Below are 18455 nucleotides of genomic sequence, written 5' to 3'. Positions count from 1 at the left end.
CAACTAACTACTCCCTTCAATGTGAGAAGGTTAACACCAGCTGCCAACTTTATTTTGATATTCTAACACGATAGTAGAAGGAGCTAAAAAGACCGTTTTAAACTGAGGCATAATATTTGAACTTTTTGGAGACCAGAGTACTCACCTGACACAATAGAAAAAAAAGTTAAATGAAAATATACCTTCAAGTGTTTCCTGAATCTGCACAACTGTTTTTTTTTTTTTTTTGTAAGTACGGCTTATATTTGGCTTCAGAAATCTAGCTGCCTGCAACACATCGTTAACAGTTCCTCGAAATAATTAGCAACAAATGATAAAACTGCACTCTGACGATAAACTCCAGCCCTGACTCAATATCGACAGAAACGCTGAGTTAGGTCCTTTATTCCCTTTTACGTTATGTTAGGTAGAAACTGATCATCTCGTCACATGACGCTTTAAGGGGACAACCTTGAGAGCACTGAAAAGAATGAAGTAGGAAGCATACGCTTGCTATCGTATCAGGGCGTACCAGCTTTCTTACAAAGCTTCAGTATGAACTAAAAGCAGCACTCTGAAAGAAAGACTCACCGCTGGATGGTTCAAACAGCAAAGGATCTGTCTCCCTCGAAATGTCTGCGGCTAAACCCACCTGGATTCACAAATATAAACCCAGAACACAAAATACAACACAAAAGAGACATAAGATTAATTACACAAGTTATAAAGATAATTCAACTCTTGTCTTGTTTGGCCTGATGAGGTTTAATGGTCCCAACTTTTACCGGCTTTTCTCTTGTACCTTGTTTTTGTAACACACCAGGCTGAAGTGTGGAATTGAATGTAATCATATGAACTGCATCTTCATGCAGCAGCATGCACGAGAATATCAAATGCTCACCCTGAGACAATGCTTGAATACATTTCTCGGAGGCAAAAGAAACGTGAGGCAGTAAAAACATATAAAATCACCAGGACATCTTAAATAGTCGGCTTTTACTTTTACCAAAGATGAAGATCTGTCTCCACATGCAAACAAAAATAAACTCTGAATTTCAGGTCTAAAAATTACTTAATTCTTAAGACCTATAGGATTTCTATATTAATCTGTTAGTCATTTCATTTATAAGCTGCCAGAGAACAGTGAAAAATCCACCCGTCATCAAGCACAACGTCTTAAAACAAGGAGTCTGGAGCAAGGGCAGAACCACTGCGCTTTAATCGATGAAGAAAATAAAAAGCAGACCTAATTTAAATGCAAACAATTAATAGATGGAACATCAACTTTTTAATTCCTAATGATTGAGTGAAAACAAAATTGGGAATTGGGATGTGCACATTATTTTTGTTTGCAAAGGCAACCATCGGACTCGGGAGTGACGAGCATCTTTGATCGAGTCCCAAACAAGTTTTCAGCCTATTTTCTGTTGATTTCTTCATCTCTTTGCACACTATGTGCACATCAACCTGCAGCAGCTGCAACTGCATGCAGAAACGCTCATCAATATTCATGCTGTGGAATAAGTGGCAGACAGTGACGTGCACACATTCGGAGTCCTCTGCACAAAGGGTGAGGCAGGACGCGCAAACAGACAGAGTATCGGTGTAAAGCTGATCCTGTCCGCTCGCTCTTATCAGCAGCATCCTGGCTGCTGAAGCGTGAGAACGACCCCTCCATCATTCCATCTTCTCCTGCTCCTCCTCTCATCTGCCTTCGGACAGAGCGAGTGAGAGAGCGAGAGACAGCCCTCATGTTTCCGTTTTTTTTTTAAATTTTCTGTCATTTCTCCCCCTGACTATTATTATTATCTCTCTCTCGCTCGTGCACTTTCTCTCTTCTTTTCTGTCTCTTGCTTCCTCTCTGGCTCTCTCATTTCTGTGCCAGGTAATCAGCCACTTACCTCTCCCTCCTATTATCCCCTTATCCCCAGGGCACAAACCTTCTTTTCTCTCTCTCTCTTCCACACACACACACACACACACACACACACACACACACACACACACACACACACACACACACACACACACACACACACACATTTAATGCACACGCAACATCACGCACAAAGAATCGGAACGAGAAAAACAAGAAGTAGAGCTCCCTGTGTTTTCCTGTAAATCAGTCTCTCATTTTCTCTCTGCAGACACAGTTAGGTTTTTTTTGGAGGGGTTTGGAGGCGGGGTCGGGTTTCCTTGCTGCCGTGCCCCGGGACAGGCGAGGGGTTGGTCGGGTCTAATCTGAGCTCTGATCCCCTCTCCTCTCCCTGGAGACCCCCGCACTAACCTCATGTAATGACCCCTGATTAGGAAGGCTGCCTCCGACACGGCACAAAGAGGGGCTTTCTGTGGGGGCCCAACATACACACACACACACCTGAACGCTGCCTTGGATGGATACACACACAGTAAAGTTGCTTAGCCTCATAGGTTTAAGCTGAAGTGCCTCTGAGCAAGACTCAAAACTCAAACTCGTGACCTCTGGCCTCCATAATAGGCAAAAAAAAGAGATCCTTCCTAAGTAGATCAGCCAATGTGGTGTCAAACTGTCGAGTTCAGAGAGAATTTTGACCTGAATGCAAAGAGGAAAATCCTTGTCTTTGAAGCCTTTTCTCTGATAGAAATAAATCATGAAGAAAAAACGATTAAAACAACAAAATTCCACAATTTCTTTAACTTATTTAGGGAAAGAACGGAAAATTATCATGGCCTCGACTCCAGCCAAGCTGTCCCCGAATGTTCGACTGTTGCATCTAACCTGATTTCAACTTGTCTACTGTCCTGTTTATGATCGGGAAACCCGCAGTTCTGGATCATTTTTAGCACGACTGATATGTTTAGATCTCTTAATGGTCCTTCCCCTTTGCCTTTTTGAGTCTCCTCAAGTTGATGAAGTCACGTGGAGCATAGTGATGAGGGAAAAAAATGGCACACAAGCATCTCAGTCCTGGCTGTGTTTTTTCTGGGGTGAGACAGTATTTTTTTCTCTGCAGTGTCAGTCTCATTCTGAGGGATGAGCTAAAAACTTCAGTCGTGGCGGCAGACCCGGTTCTGGTCACCGGTTATGCTCTTCTACATGAAACAGCAGAGGATGTTTGCTCTCTCTGCACAAGTTTCGAGCCTGTGGTAAGATCACAGAGCACAAGTGGTCAAAACTTTCAGGACTTTCAGGGAGATCTAAAAGCAGCCTGGAAACTGTCATGACATGCCCTAGAACAGGGCTGCCCAATCCCAGTCCTCGAGAGCTACTATCCTGCAGCTTTTAGATGCATCCCTACTCCAACACAGCTGAATCAAATGAATGGCTTGTTATCAGGCCTTTGCCAAACATGATGGCATGCTGAAGAGGTAATCAAACCATTTGATTCAGCTGTGTTGGAGTAGGGATGCATCTAAAAGCTGCAGGACGGTAGCTCTCGAGGACCGGGATTGGGCACCCCTGCCCTAGAAAATCAGCCAAGTTCAGGTAAGACTTTTGATTTTTGTGGGCCTCCACGCCACCTCGTACATCGTCTTAGCTTCAGTGCGGACCAATCCCATCATGGATCAGTACCCACCACTGCTGCCAAGTTAGTCACTTTCTAGCTAGATAAATATATATGGATATATGAGCACTTAAGTCAGCTACCCCTGAAAAAAACAACATTTTATGGGATTGTTTAAACCTTGTTGCAGATATAGAACTAGAAAGACTTCAAGAGAGCTATTAGTGAACATGTAGGTTTAAAGAGCCATCAGAAAACCAATAGACTGAGCTTGTGGCAGGTGCAGAGAGGCGGGTGGCTTGCAGTTTCCTTCAAATATACGCGTGTTTACACTTTGACTTTCAGCTTGCTGTGGTATTTACAGACACATCACTTCAATATAAGGAGGGCCGACAGAATGAATGATATTATAAGGAGAGCCAGAGGTCAGCTAGCCATTTTTCAGCAGCTTAAACAAGAGTGTGTGTGTGTGTGTGTGTGTGTGTGTGTGTGCGCGAGCGCGGGCTCCCTCCTGTTTTTCTCGATAATAAAGCTAAGTCAACAGAAAGAAGCGAAACACCATCAGCTGAGAGAAAAATAAGAAACTGGTTTACTGTCTGACCAGCTGGACCAGAGTGTCTCCTCTGTGTGTGTGTCTGTGGTTTTCATATGGAAAACCAATCTGCACACAGCACATTAGCCTTTTTGGTGGATCAACAGAGCCAGCCAGTTTCCATATAACCCCGTGTTAAGTTAGGAAACTAACTCCATCAAAGAACCACAGTAGACTGGTTTTCCACTACGGGCCAATCAGAGCCTAACAAGGGCAGCCAGGACTTACACATCATCCTTGACTGAAAACAACATCGAACATACCGTTTGCATTTCTGCTGCGAACTGAAGGACTTTTTTTATTTTGGTGGGTTTTAGTTGTGTAGGCTAAGATCTTTGCTCCTGCTGGATGAACAACTAGATGGGTTTGAGCGTAGTGTTTGTTCTCATGTAGACATCAGACTTTCCAATGAAATATGTCTTTTTCAGATCTGTGCAAACACTAGAGGCACGGCAAGACTGCTTAAACTCCACGAAGGTATTCGATTAGGTTAATGACTCTTGGCCAGAATCAAAAATCAGAGTTTAGAGATATATCTCTTTTATTTCCAGCTTAAAAAAACTGAAGTTCAATAATTAGAGGTTGTAACTCTGTTTTTGGTCTCCACTGTCACATCAGGGAAGATGCTACACAATTTGTTAGCTTTGACCACTTTCCCCCCCTTTTTTTGGACACATTGCATTCATCAGTGTTTTAAATTCAATTCAATTTGGTTCTATTTATATTGAACAAATCATAACAACAGTTTCCTCAAGGTGCTTCATATTGTAAAGTAAAGACCGCACAGTAATACAGACAAAACCCCAACAATCAGGTAACGCCCCTATAAGCAAGAACTTGGTGACAGTGGGAAGGAGGCAGCTGGTTGGGGCTAGATTAAAGAAGCAGGCTATGGTTATAAACATGCTTCTTTAGAGAGTCCTACTTGGCTCTCAGTGGAAATGTTTCCCTCTGTGATGGAACAACACTGTGCAAACACTCTGTTGACTGTGGCAGCCACTACTTTTATTTTCAGCTTCACGAGATACTTCTCACTTCTTCAATTTAAGCCCACAGCCGCCCGCACATTCCCTCATACCATCCCTTTCTTTTCCAGTTTTTCTCCACATTTTACTTCCCCCTTTGTTATTCTTTCTTTTGGAAACATTGCCCGATCCTTACATTTAGAAAAAAACAAACTTGGACAAAGAAAAAATAGAGATGTAGAGAGAAGAATGGACAAGAATCTGACTCGATCTAACACCTTTTCTCAGTTGCTGCCGGGGTTTTCTCGAGGAACTCCATAAACGCTTGCTTTAAATAAGCGTACAGTGAAATCAGAGAGATGTGATGTCTGTGAAAGTGCTGCGATGGTGATGATTCTTTGCATGGAGCCCTTGTATGTTTGTCTCAGCCTCCTGTGCTTCTGCTCATCACCAGTAGAGGGCACTGCAAAGTGGGACTGAGGTGAAGCCCACTCTGTGCGTCCCTTTTTTTTAAATCCAGGTTTTATCATTGCTAAGATCAAATTGACCTCTTAAAAATTTCAAAAGTGTATATACATATTTTCTAAAGATCCAGTGGAAGTTTAAAATCAGTACAGTACTATACTGTCTTAGAAATACTGCATGCAAGAAAGATAATTTAGTTTTGAGAAAAGTAATACTCAACAATACCCAGAAAGTAAAAATCCAGCAGTCCAGCATTACAGCTTGTTATTACTTGACATGAATACACAGTAGCACAGTGGTACAATGGTTAGAGCTATTGCAACACAGCAAGAAGGTCCTGGGTTTGAGTCTAGGAGCTTCTTCTGTGTGGAGTTTGCATTTTCTCCTTGTGCCTGCGTGGTTTCCTGCAGGATAGCTTCCACCCACAGTCCAAGACGTGTATGTTGGGTTCATCTGTGATTCTAAATCAGCCGAAGGTGTGAATCTCTTTGTGCAACCAGCGTGTACCCTGACTTCCACCCAGTGACAGCTGGGAGGGGCTCCAGCCACCCCATTACCCTGAATTAGATAGAGATGTGTTCCTGAATACAGTGCTGTAGCTGCACGTTAAACATGTGCACTGCTGTTAGTTTTTCCGCTCTATATTTCCAAATTCTGTTAAATAATTAAAAGTTAAATTATTACGTGCCTTCCTCCTAAAAGTAAATGACGGGGTGAAATATTAAGCTTAATATTGACCTTAACCCTCATCAGCAAAGCAATCACTTTGTGATTCAACGTGACAATACAAGCAGGGAAAAACACAGGGACTGCTTTTGTAAGTAGGAGAAATGAGTAAAAAGGAATAAATAGTATGGTTTAGAAAAAAAGGATGGATGAAGGGGCAGGGAGAGCCAGGAAGAGGTGGGAGCAGAGAGAGAGAGAGAAAGAGGGAGGGAAAGGAGGGCAGAGAAAAGAATAAAGGAGTCTTTACATGTCTGTGGAACCAGCAGCTCGCAGCACTTTCACATAATTTAAGACATATGGACGTTATTAGGACAACTGTGTCTGTGTGCGAGTGTGTGTCTGACTATATTGTGTGTGTGAGAGAGAGAGCACAGGAGTGAGTGTGTCTTTAAGCATGTGTCTTTGCGCTGCAGGCTACAGAAGACAGTCACGTTTTTGTGGTGCAGCAAAATGACTGTTGTATTGAACAATCCCCCACTAAAACACACACACACACACACACACACACACACACACACACACACACACACACACACACACACACACACACACACACACACACACACACAAACTCCCGTCTTGTGTGGAACTTGGAACGTCCCAGAGTGACACTACATAAAAAACTGTGTTTGATTGGCAGCCAGAGAAACTGTGTGTGTTTCTCAACGTGTGTGTGTTTGTCTGACCTGTAGTTACCTTTCAGAGTCTCCCGTCTGCCTGCTCACACACTGACTGCCTGACTCACGGGTCCTACAGTAGCTCAACCTTTCTGCTCTGTCTGTACTTAAAAGTGTGTGTGTGTGTGTGTGTGTGTGTGTGTTGGAAGAGACAAAGTGCTCAACCAGATTGACCAATTATGCATAATCCAGTGCAGACGGGTTAAATGGCTAAATTCACAATGTTACACAGCCTTATTTGGCCTAACTAGTGTTTCTGGCGTTCAGTCTCTGCTTGGTGTGTGTGTGTGTTTGCATGGTTTTTATTGCTGATTTTTCATGATGATTCACAAACATATTTGCGTTGCATGTACTGGATATTGTATATAAAAGATAAATGGAGCTTCTTGATTTAAAAAGTGCCTTAAACCTGAATTCTTTTGAACGGCCAGCAGAGGGAGATTCCACTGGTTGTGAAGAGATTTCGGGTAGCGTTGAAGGTTATTGGAAAATTATTTGATCTCCGACTCTCAGTCAACACTTTTCATATTCTTTAAGGTCTCAGACTTTAGCTTTCAGACTGACTGAGCGCAATATGATGTTTAAATTGTAAACTGTGGTCGTATCCATCCATACTTCTCTACATTAAGATATTTCCAGGACAGCTCAGAGATGTAATCTCTCTAGTTTGTCCTGGTCCTACCTGGGGCTTCATCCTGGTAGGACATACTTGGAACACCTCGTCTTAACAGGAGGTGTCCGGGAGGTATCTTAATCAGATGCCTGAACCACCTGAAACACATTCTTATCTGAAGGTATGCTGAAAACTAACAACCTAGTTTTTATAAGCAAAACCTCAGCATGAGGAGACATGATGAGGGCTGGTGGAAGTATAAGGCACAAAGCTGCCAGCCAGAAGACTGTTGCATCCCCTTGGGAGCTTTGTGTTTTGTGATTTGTTTTGCTCTGTTTTCATTCACTGATTGGTTAGCACAAAAAGGACTTTGTTCGATGTAAGACAAAATGGCTCTGTTATAATATGCCCCTTCACAACAGCAGCCCTGCACATAAGCAGGGTACATGGCACTCAATGTGACACCGAGTTGTCTTGAACAAGCATTGATACGTGCGTAACACTCGTCTCATTATCGCCATGATTGGTGCGACACTGACAGCTTTGACAAATTTGACTTTGGCAGCGCTCGACACCATGGGAATGGGAACAGGCTGACCACAACCCTGTTTTACCACGCAACTTCAGCAACCCTCACGGGACAATCGATGTCATTATGAAAAGAGTGGAAAGCAGTTTAAAGATGCGCAATCCTTCGAATTTCATCCAAATCCAATCAGTGGTGTCCACTGTTTCCTGGGCAACAGACAAACAAATGACTGATTAATCCAACATTGACAGCCCTCAAAGTAGCAGACGAACAAAAGACGTCACTGCAGTTTCAGTATCTCAGGCTCTTTTGAGTTCAGATATTGTGTGTAATCTCCTGTGGTTGGGGTTGGGCAGCAGGTCGTGTAAGCTGATCTGTGACCAGCAGTCCCAGGGTGCGGCAGCAGAGGAAATGTAGTGCTACTAAGGTCTTAGAGGGCTCTGTGATCTGCACTAACCACTCCCTAACGCACAGCACATACGTATGTACCCGTACAGTGCGCACATGTAACGCATGCACGCACTCGTGCACTCGGCACCAGCTCAGTGGACTATTGTTCATTCATTTTCAGGAGGGCGTAGGGAGGGAAGCAGACTTTGGAGGAATGAGAAGAGCGGCAGAAAATAAGAGGGAAATGAAGTAGAGAGCAAAATAAGAGTATGAGCGCCCAACTGATGTTTTGGTGGATGAAACATCAACCTCAAGAACCACATGTACCCTCTCTGGCCTTGGTTCAGATCCCACTAGAAGCTGCTTTCTTCCCTCTCAATAAGTCAATGAAGAGAAGCAGAAACACTCCACTGGCTCCTCCGGTGTGTTTACATATGGGAAATATATTCCAAAATAAACAATAAAGGCACTTTGTTTGTGCATATTTCAGTAAAACAAAGAATCTGGACACAATACAGTTTTTACGAGCATATACTGTTATACTTTAAAAAAAAAACAAAAAACTCTTTCCCCCATACAGACAACATTTGACAGCCTCCCCTGTACCCTTAATGATGAGTTTTGACACTTCACAATATCAATAAAGAGGTGGTTTGACCACCATTAGAATAGTTTCCGGGTTTCTCCAAGGATAGCTGCATAAGCAGAGACCAACCTCACCAACTTTTGATGAACAACCAGTCATTTTGTTATGTAAAAAGCCCTGAAATATGACAGAAACCACTCAGTTAAGAAAAGGGTTTCAAAGGTTACTCCTCATCAGCTTTCAGGTGGTAACGAATTAAGGATGATTGCAGACAAAAGCCATTATCAAAGAGATTAAGCATATATTTTCTTTTACAACATGCTGCTATTAGAAACAATACCTATACAGGATTTTTTTTTTTTAGCATAGATTAGTTTCTCTGCAGGGTCTAATAAAGGAGAAAGTCATAAAAAGAAACCACAGTGATTAAATAAAGCAGAGAAAAACCACAGACAAGTAGCAGTTGGAAGTTTTGTATGTGTATTTTAGATAATAAAAACGAAAGTCATTAAAAAATAATAAAAATCCACTTAACGTCTGCTGGATTGGAGACATTTCCAAAACAACTGTAAGGCTTCAATGACCACTATTTATTAGAAGTTTTCCACTTCTAATGGAAACTCAGCTCATTCAGCTTTGATTTCTGATTCAGTAAAACCTATAAGATGTATTGATTAGAGGGTGGTCCAAATTAAATATGACAGTCTTTTTTTGAAGTCTCAGTGTGACCATTCTAATATCATTGTCTTGTTTTGGAGCCAGGTGTGATTGTTGAGTGCATAGACACAGTTAGTTACTACTAGGCAGAACAGTGTTTCATTATTATTTTTTTTATTAGTATTTTTAAATAGTATAACAATACTAGAGCGCAGACATGTCGGACAAACAAACAATATTTGCTTTAAAATACTCCAAATATGTTTGAAGTGTCCACTTTAGTTACTTGCATCAGTGGATGTAAAGGATAAAAAGCCCCAACAAGTCAGCCATGCCTTGGTTAGATTAGGGAACAATATTAAAAATAGTAACTGTGTACAGCTATTAAGAAGAGAGAAATTTTTGTAGCAGCCTGTGAACATGTTTATTTTTGTTGTAAAGTAGGAGCATTTTAATATGGGGCTCTATGGGCATTTACCAACTTTTGGAATCAGCCTCAAGTGGCCACTGAAGGAACTGCACCTCACTTCTGGCATATTCTTTTTAGGTGAAATCCTAAACACAGCTACAAAATTTGATTTCACTCAGTGTTTTGAGAAAATAATTAAGGCTGTTAACGGCTACAGTTCATCTGGTTCTAACTTTGTTTTTTCTTCTTCACTCATCTACATAATTAGGAAAATGTCCGACCGTTAAAGGAACAAGAAACTTATTAGTTCAAATAAAACTAAGCATGGGTAGTTGACTCATTTTAATATAAAAGCTCTATTCTAGTCCATTTCCCTCTCCTTTTTCTCCTCTTCGGTGTTCTCCCCTCTAAATCATTCCCAAGACTCTTTCATGGGCAGTTTTGCACTTTAAATCTGATGGAATATTATTTGTCCAAACAACACTGACGACTGGTGACTGATTCATACTAAGAAATACTCTGTGCAGCCAGGAAAGAACTTAGCTCTTCCCCCTCTTTCTGTTCGTGCTCTTTCTGTCTGTCATTCTAGTTCTGCTGACTACAGGGGAAAAACCTCCACAATGTATAAGTCTCTGTAAAGACCAAGCAAGAGCAATAAGGGGGGAGAGACAGAGAGAGGGAGAACTTGGGGATAAATAAGGAACGGGAATCATAGAAAATGAAAAAATGAATGAACACGTGATGGAAAGTCCAGCCTAGGTAGAATTTAGAAGAGAGAAGGAGATCAATGGTTAGACAATTTAGAGAAATATGAGAGGCCAAGACAATGGCTACAAAAATACAGCCAGATGTTTTATCCTTTACCAAAAACCAGTTGTCTCTTTCATGGTCAACTGTAGAACTTTGTACCAAATTTCACTTGTAAAGTGCACATTTTTAGATGCCCTGCAAACCAAGAGACAGACACAAAACACCCCAATAAATTCCCAGTGAATACCAGCATTACTGCAGAATAAACTTGTGCTTCCTGTTGTCTTTCCACATACCTGTCAGTCAGGATTTACCGAGGGGATTACAACATATAATCTGTGGACATTTGTCCTCTGTTTTGACTTGCACTTCTCCAACAGCTGGGCGCTGTTGCATTCTGCATTTGAGACTGATGTTATTTGCTCATTTCTCTGTCCCTCCAGGTGTTTGCCAAAGTGTTCAGCCATGAGGCCTTAGAGTCGTACCTCCCTAAAATCCAGCAGGTCATCCAGGAGAGTCTTAGAGTGTGGAGCTCTACGCCTGAGCCCATCAACGTCTACAGGTACGGCCAGGAAAGGACAGTGGAGACAGTTGTTAATGTAGCTAAAATCTGGGAGCAAGACTAAAACAGCGCTCCTATCCTAGGTGAATGCAGGTAGAAAGGTATTTATGATGAGTATCGCTGACAACACAGAGTCGTTATCAGCAGTGGTAGAAACTCAGAATATACAACAGTTCAAAAACACAGGCTGCTTCAATGGGCTACTAAATTAATATTCTGTCATCTGTCATTTTTCTGTAGGGAGAGCCAGAGGCTGTCCTTCACCATGGCTGTCAGGGTGCTGCTGGGCTTCAGGGTGACGGAGGAGGAAATGAAGCATTTGTTCTCAACCTTCCAGGACTTTGTTAACAACCTCTTCAGTCTGCCCATAGACCTGCCATTTAGTGGCTACAGAAGGGTAAGTGTATCATATGACCACTTCCTTCTCATTGGTATTTTTGGAGCTTAGTATATCTTTTTACATCTTAATGTCCCCAAAAATAAAAGTGTTTTCCCAACTGGTCACTGCAGATGGCTGCACCTCCCTGAGCCTGGTTCTGTTCAACGGTACTTCCTGTTAAAAGGGAGTTTTTCTTTCCTACTGTCATCAAGTGTTTGCTCATAGGGCATTGTGCAACTGTTTAGGTTTCTTTCTAATATTGTAGGATCTTTACCTTACAATACAAAGCATTTTGGGGTGCTTGTTGCTCAGCTAAACTGAATTTGCATCAAAGAGGACATTTTAAGGGTAAAAGGACTTAATTTGTGCATTGTTGCAGGGTATCCGTGCACGAGACACCCTTCAGAAGAGCATAGAGAAAGCCATCAGGGAGAAGCCCATGTGCACCCAAGGCAAAGATTACAGTGACGCGTTGGATGTCCTAATGGAGAGTTCCAAAGAGAATGGCAGCGAGCTCACCATGCAAGAACTCAAGGTAACATACCTAAGCACAAAAAAACAGCCACCTGGGAAAGAGGGTAGGGTAGTGCAAGCATGCGCTGAAAAGAAGCCAGAACCACAAGAAGTCACTCAATCGCATGTAGAAGCACGTGGATACACACTGATTCGTATGGGTGCAAACACACATAGAAATCTCTATTTACCTAGCAGAGAGCTGCCAAAGGGAACCAGAAAACACAAACAGTCATCATAATTCTCTGACAAATCAGCCAGTGATCATAAGTACCAAATGGGGATAATGATACACACCCTAATGTGAAATATGAAAGCAAGCTGCGTTAATACCTATCGGCTGACAGGAACAGCATAACACACACATACACACACACTCATGGTCAGGCACACCCTCTGTTTACCTATTAAAGTAATTCAGAGGAATTCTGTGGAAACTCGACTCTCTGCTTCTCTCTCGGACTTTGTGGTTTCTGGGTTAAGTCCAGGGCCAAAAATAAGTCAACACTCCCCCCCTGCTAGGGGTCTGAAAGAGGCCTCCTGTACGCACACACTCACACACAAATATTTAAATACACACACAAAGTGAACTGGGGAGGCCCTGTCGCTTTCTCCTGCAGTTTTCTGACGCATGCATTTATAGCACACACACACACACACACACACACACACACACACACACACACACACACACACACACACACACACACACACACACACACACACGTGTGTATGTATGTATATATATATATATATATAATATATATGCTGGTAGATGCGAGGAGGACCTCACTATTATTTATTCCACTGACTTAAGGCCTTAAGGGGCCCGGCATAGTGCACACTGAGTTTGTTATTGGATGTTACCTTCATATTTCCAAACACACTACTTTTCAGGAATTAAAAACACCATTCTTTTATTATGTATTGACTTTTGACTCCTCTCTCTCTTTTGGTCCAACATTGTTCCAAAACAAATGGCAAGCTTGAGGTGTGGGGTAATGGATTTGTGTCCAAATTTTGGTTGAGTTTGCACATAGCTCTGTTTTTACTCAGTGGAAAGAACAATTTTACATTTTTTAGAATAATATTCCTACATGCCGCTGTTAAACAAGCAGTTTCTGGGTTTACTTCTAGCTCAAAAAGACTATGAAAGACTACTGGTTGAGCATTTGGCTGATGCTCACCCTCAGCCTTCTTTATTTCCACTCTGCAAACTGTTTATTAAAACAACAAGTAATTAACCAATCAGAGATGAAATGAGGCTATAGTTGGCTTGCTCTCAAAGTAAAGACAAGTCAACTGATACACCCTCAGTACTGCCAAGTACTCAATGAATGCTTGTGATCATTCAAGAATGAGTCTTTACTTTCCTAGTTATTGTTGTAAATAGTGATAGGAACTCTTTTTCAAAGCTGTTTGCTATTCTATAAACCCATAAAAGTTTTTCCCCCATGGGAGAAGATGAAAAATGTATAGGGTCGACTGATACCCTGGGAGCTCGGGACCTCCAAGGGGTTGCAAGATAAATGTGTTTTTCTGCAAAACTGTTAACCAAACAAGACCCAAGTAGCGCACTAATACACCATCGTATCTGTTTGCTGACCCACAGGAATCAACCATTGAGCTGATCTTTGCTGCCTTTGCCACCACTGCCAGCGCAAGCACCTCCCTTATCATGCAGCTCCTCCGCCACCCGCAAGTCCTTGAGCGCCTGAGGGAGGAACTGAGATCCAGGGGTCTCCTTCACAACGGCTGCCTCTGCCCAGAAGCAGAACTGAGGCTCGACACCATTATCAGCCTGAAGTACCTGGACTGTGTCATCAAGGAGGTGCTGAGACTCTTTACTCCTGTTTCTGGGGCCTACCGAACCGCCATGCAGACCTTCGAACTGGACGTAAGTGTCCCTAGAACAGTACATCCTTCACATCTTCATGTACCTCTTGTTGTGCAGCATGCTTGCCTTAACATGAATTTTCTTTTTTAAATCAATGCTACTCAATGTCAGCTTTTATTTCCCGTTATATTTTTGTGCAGTGGTAGTTCTGTCATATCAAATCTACCCAAAAGGTCAGAGACTCAACTAGAAGAACCATCGAGTTACCATTCAAATGAATGGTGTAGGTGTTGGTTCACAACCTGCAGACACTACAAGAATCATTACAAGAGTACCAAGAGTCTCATCACACAAAAGGAGGGAAGGGGAGGTTTAGAGGAAAATTACCAAGGATGGACCTCTTTAAATAGCTATCTGTATTTAAAGAAGAGAGAACCACTGGCAATGGAAACGAATTTTGGTACAAAAAGTGTTCCAGTGTCCTGATCACCATCACAGATGAATTCAGCAGTGAAACTATTTATGATGATTTTGACTTTATTTGCTTCTTTAATGTATTTGCATTCATTAACAATGACCACTGGATAGAAAAAGAAGGTCCTAGCCCACATATCTTCTGATACTCTGCACGCCTGAAAAAAATGGGTGTTGCAGCCAGATGTTAAATCAACAGACTCTTTCCATTGTACACGTACAATGACAGTAATGGGCTATTCTATTCTATTCTATTCTATTCTATTCTATTCTATTCCAATGGGTTCCTGGATTGATCAAGGACCCTAAATGCTTCTCATATTGCTGTATTCTGGTATGAACAGAGAAAAGATGGTTTGAATATGGAAGAACACATATTAGCAGAAAAGTTCACAATTACTTCTTGGGGATACAACAACAGAAATCAGATTGTTATCCAAATTAATTGGTCATATGTGCTTATGGTGGCTAAGTGAACAATTATTTTTATGTGTGTTCATTGTTATGAATTCTGGTCTTTTGTCTCCAGGGAGTCCAGATTCCCAAAGGCTGGAGTGTGATGTACAGCATTCGGGACACCCACGACACTGCTGCCGTCTTCAAAGATGTGGATGCCTTTGACCCTGACCGCTTCAGTCAGGAGCGGAGTGAAGACAAAGAAGGACGCTTCCACTATCTGCCTTTTGGTGGCGGCGTCAGGTCCTGTCTGGGAAAGCAGCTCGCCACCCTCTTCCTTCGCATCCTGGCGATTGAGCTGGCCTGCACCAGCCGCTTCGAGCTGGCTACGCGGAACTTCCCCCGCGTGATCACGGTGCCCGTTGTCCACCCGGTCGATGGGCTGAAGGTTAAGTTCTACGGATTGGACTCCAACCAAAATGAGATCATGGCCAAGTCCGAAGAGCTCCTGGGAGCGACAGTTTAAAAGGGTGGAGGGGTTGATGAGTGGGGGTAGGGGAGGAGAGCAGATTTGTAAGGGAGAAGATTTGAGAAAGGAAGGAATACATTTTAGAGTTATCTTTTCCTTTCCACCTTTTTTTTCAGCCAAGAAGGAGAAGTCTTAATGTTATGCTACAGCTGATGATTTGGACTTTCCTTTAAGAAAGAAAGAAGCTGCCAAAAAAAGTTCTAGAGTTCTATACTATACAAAGAACTATAACACAAAAAGTATGTACAAAAAAAAGAAAACAAAAAAGCTATGTAATATAATTTGAAAAAGAATGTGGGTAGTGCACAAAGGGAGAAAGAGAGTTGTGGTGGTACTTTTGGTGAAATGAAGTGTAGAAAAGTTAAAGATGGTTGTCAATGGGAGGCGAGATGGATGAAACAGGGTAAAGGACGAACAAATATGATATTCTAGCATTTATGCTTGTGCTTAATCAAAAAATGAGTGAACCATTTCAGTTGTATAGCAGGGTAAGAGAGATGGATATATAGACTTAAACATTTCAGGTTTCATGATCCTTTAGTCTTTTTCATTTCCTTCTTAGTGGTGCCCTCCAAATTTAATCCATGTCTTTTTAGTGTATGGTAGTGGTAGCTTTTTTTGGGTTCTTTCCAATTCAAGTTCTTTACTAGCACTCGGATGCACCCTAAAGGATCGTTGCACACTGGGTAGCAGGTTGTGCATCACTTTAGCTCTATACCATTAACTGTATGATGATGCAGTATATACTTTTGAGTGGTTTAAACTTGTACTGCTAATTAGTGTCAAGTATCAATGAAGAATGTATTTTAATGGGGAAGATACGCTGGATGGCTAAGTTGAGGGGCAGTACTCAAACCACACTGAAGTGATGTAAATGGGCAATTTGTTTCTTATGACAACATTGCCTTTCCTATCTGCCTCTAACAGTTTCCATATTACCTCCACTCGTGCACCATAAAGTAAAATAAGCTTCTCAAAGTACTAGCATCGCAAAGAAACACATACATAAAGGCTGAGCTGCAGAGCTTTTATCCAGGAGGGAGGGGGGATTTTAATGCAAAGTGCAGCTGCAATCACAGCAAAGAGAGGAACTAGGGAGCCTCAAACTCTTTGAGATATATCTTGAAAGAATAAAATCATGCTGGAAGGACAATGTGCTTTCTGGCTCTAACATTCCACTTAAAAAGCCCTAAAAATGGGAACTGAGTTCAAGAGAAGCTCAAAGACAGCCTTACTTCCTTAATTCCACTTTGAACCTTGAGATTGTTTTCAGGTTGCCCGTCTGCATTAAGTCAGAATCTTGCCCATATATACAAATCCTCAATTATCTAAAAAGTGAATAAACTCAGGTGCAGATTAGGCACTATGGTGTAGAACTGATAAGCCTTCTTTAATATTTAACTATGACTGCACATAACAGGACTATCCCTTACTTGCCGCCGTAACTTCAGAGCTGGATTGATGTTTTTTTCCCAAATCAAAAAGAAGAAAAAAAGAAGATGAATCATGGGGTGAGGGTGAGCAACTTCAAACAGCAATTCTTTTTCTACTTGACATGTTACCCTTCTGCAACCATTTTGCATCCCCCAAAGCAAACAATTTTGTTGGTGGAAGCACAAACAACCGACAGGAATTCCCATTCGGCATCACACAAGATAAAAGCAATGGAATCCAGGTCAAAAGTAACGTGGTCCAGGTCTGCTTTGTAAATTCTCTGAACCTGTGCTTTGATTTGATTTGATTTTTTATATACCACACTACCAAGTTGCATTGAGATTGTACTCTCTCTCGGGTGGACACTTTGTCCCGCTAACAAGGAAACAAGTAACTTTAAGGACTTGCTCCGAGAGAGAGAGAGCAGTGGAAAAAAAGAAGGGTAAGGCGGAGGTGGAGAGAAGTCCTACATACATGCTGCTTGAATGTTGCTTTGTCATTCTGCGTTTGTTTATTTGTGTGCTGTTTTTATTTGCGTGGCTCCCTGGGGCGGCCATTTTGAGCTCTGCGGAAAAAATTGACGCTCTGTCTTGCTGCTCCTCCAATCAACACTAAGAATGCAAAAACAAAAGTAATTCCACGGTTTAAGCAACTTTATGAGCTGAAAGAGATTTATTGCTCGAGGTGATTGCACAATCAGAACTCTTGGAGATTTTTGTGTTCCATAATTGGAAAGGAACATCCAGTTCTTTTTCCCATATATGGAAAGCTTCTAACAGTGGAAATCTGGGACTTGTTTGGGACATTCTGAGCTCCTTGGACAGAGTTCTATGTTTTGAGCTTGGGAGAGAAGGACCAATGAGGTTTTAGGGGAGGACAGGGTGGCACTCAGAGTTTTTTTGTTTATTTTTAAATAAAATTTGATATCTAATTGGACCATCCTGTTGTCCACTAACATTCCAGATGGATCCTGCCTGTGCCAGATGTTGTTCACTCTTTCTGCCAACCACACCACTGATCTCGTCATGATGAAAAAATATGAACGTAGATATTTTTGTTTTTGGTTTTGCTGCTTTTCTTGTGTACATTTTCTAATTGAGAGTTCTAGATTGCAATAGTTTGTATCGAGTGAGATTTGCTATTTCTTTCCTTCATATATATATATATATATATATATATATATATATATATATATATATATATATATATATATATATATATATATATATATATATATATATATATATATATATATATATATATATATATATATATATATATATATATAATGATTTAGCTGATTAAAATATTTTGTGAAAGCAGAAAGAGCATTAACAGGTTATAGTGTATATTAATTTGTACAATATTCCTTTCATTAGCAAGCCATTGGGGAAAATCAGCTATTTACATCAACTAATAACCTAATATTAATGTTATTGTACAATTAATATTGTTGTTATAAGATATTTGAAATGCTATTTTTATTCTATTACAGATTTAGAGTTTTT

The 18455-nt window shown here is 41.3% G+C and overlaps 1 protein-coding gene across 1 annotated transcript in view; it reads left to right on the top strand.

Moving 5' to 3' along the window:
- The window catches only part of cyp26b1 (cytochrome P450, family 26, subfamily b, polypeptide 1), a 37649-nt gene extending 19533 nt beyond the window's left edge, over positions 1 to 18116 (top strand). The window contains exons 3-7 of the mRNA XM_080875658.1: positions 11267 to 11385; positions 11626 to 11782; positions 12144 to 12299; positions 13890 to 14174; positions 15118 to 18116. Coding sequence (XP_080731784.1) covers positions 11267 to 11385; positions 11626 to 11782; positions 12144 to 12299; positions 13890 to 14174; positions 15118 to 15510 — 1110 coding nt within the window. The 3' untranslated portion in view covers positions 15511 to 18116. The remainder of the gene's footprint in view (positions 1 to 11266; positions 11386 to 11625; positions 11783 to 12143; positions 12300 to 13889; positions 14175 to 15117) is intronic.
- The last annotated feature ends 339 nt before the right edge of the window (positions 18117 to 18455 follow it).

This window comes from Rhamphochromis sp. 'chilingali' (assembly GCF_963969265.1).
Source record: "Rhamphochromis sp. 'chilingali' genome assembly, chromosome: 1".
NCBI classification, from domain to species: domain Eukaryota; kingdom Metazoa; phylum Chordata; class Actinopteri; order Cichliformes; family Cichlidae; genus Rhamphochromis; species Rhamphochromis sp. 'chilingali'.
Note: the sequence above shows the minus strand (reverse complement) of the source record. Positions and strands in the feature narration are given on the sequence as shown.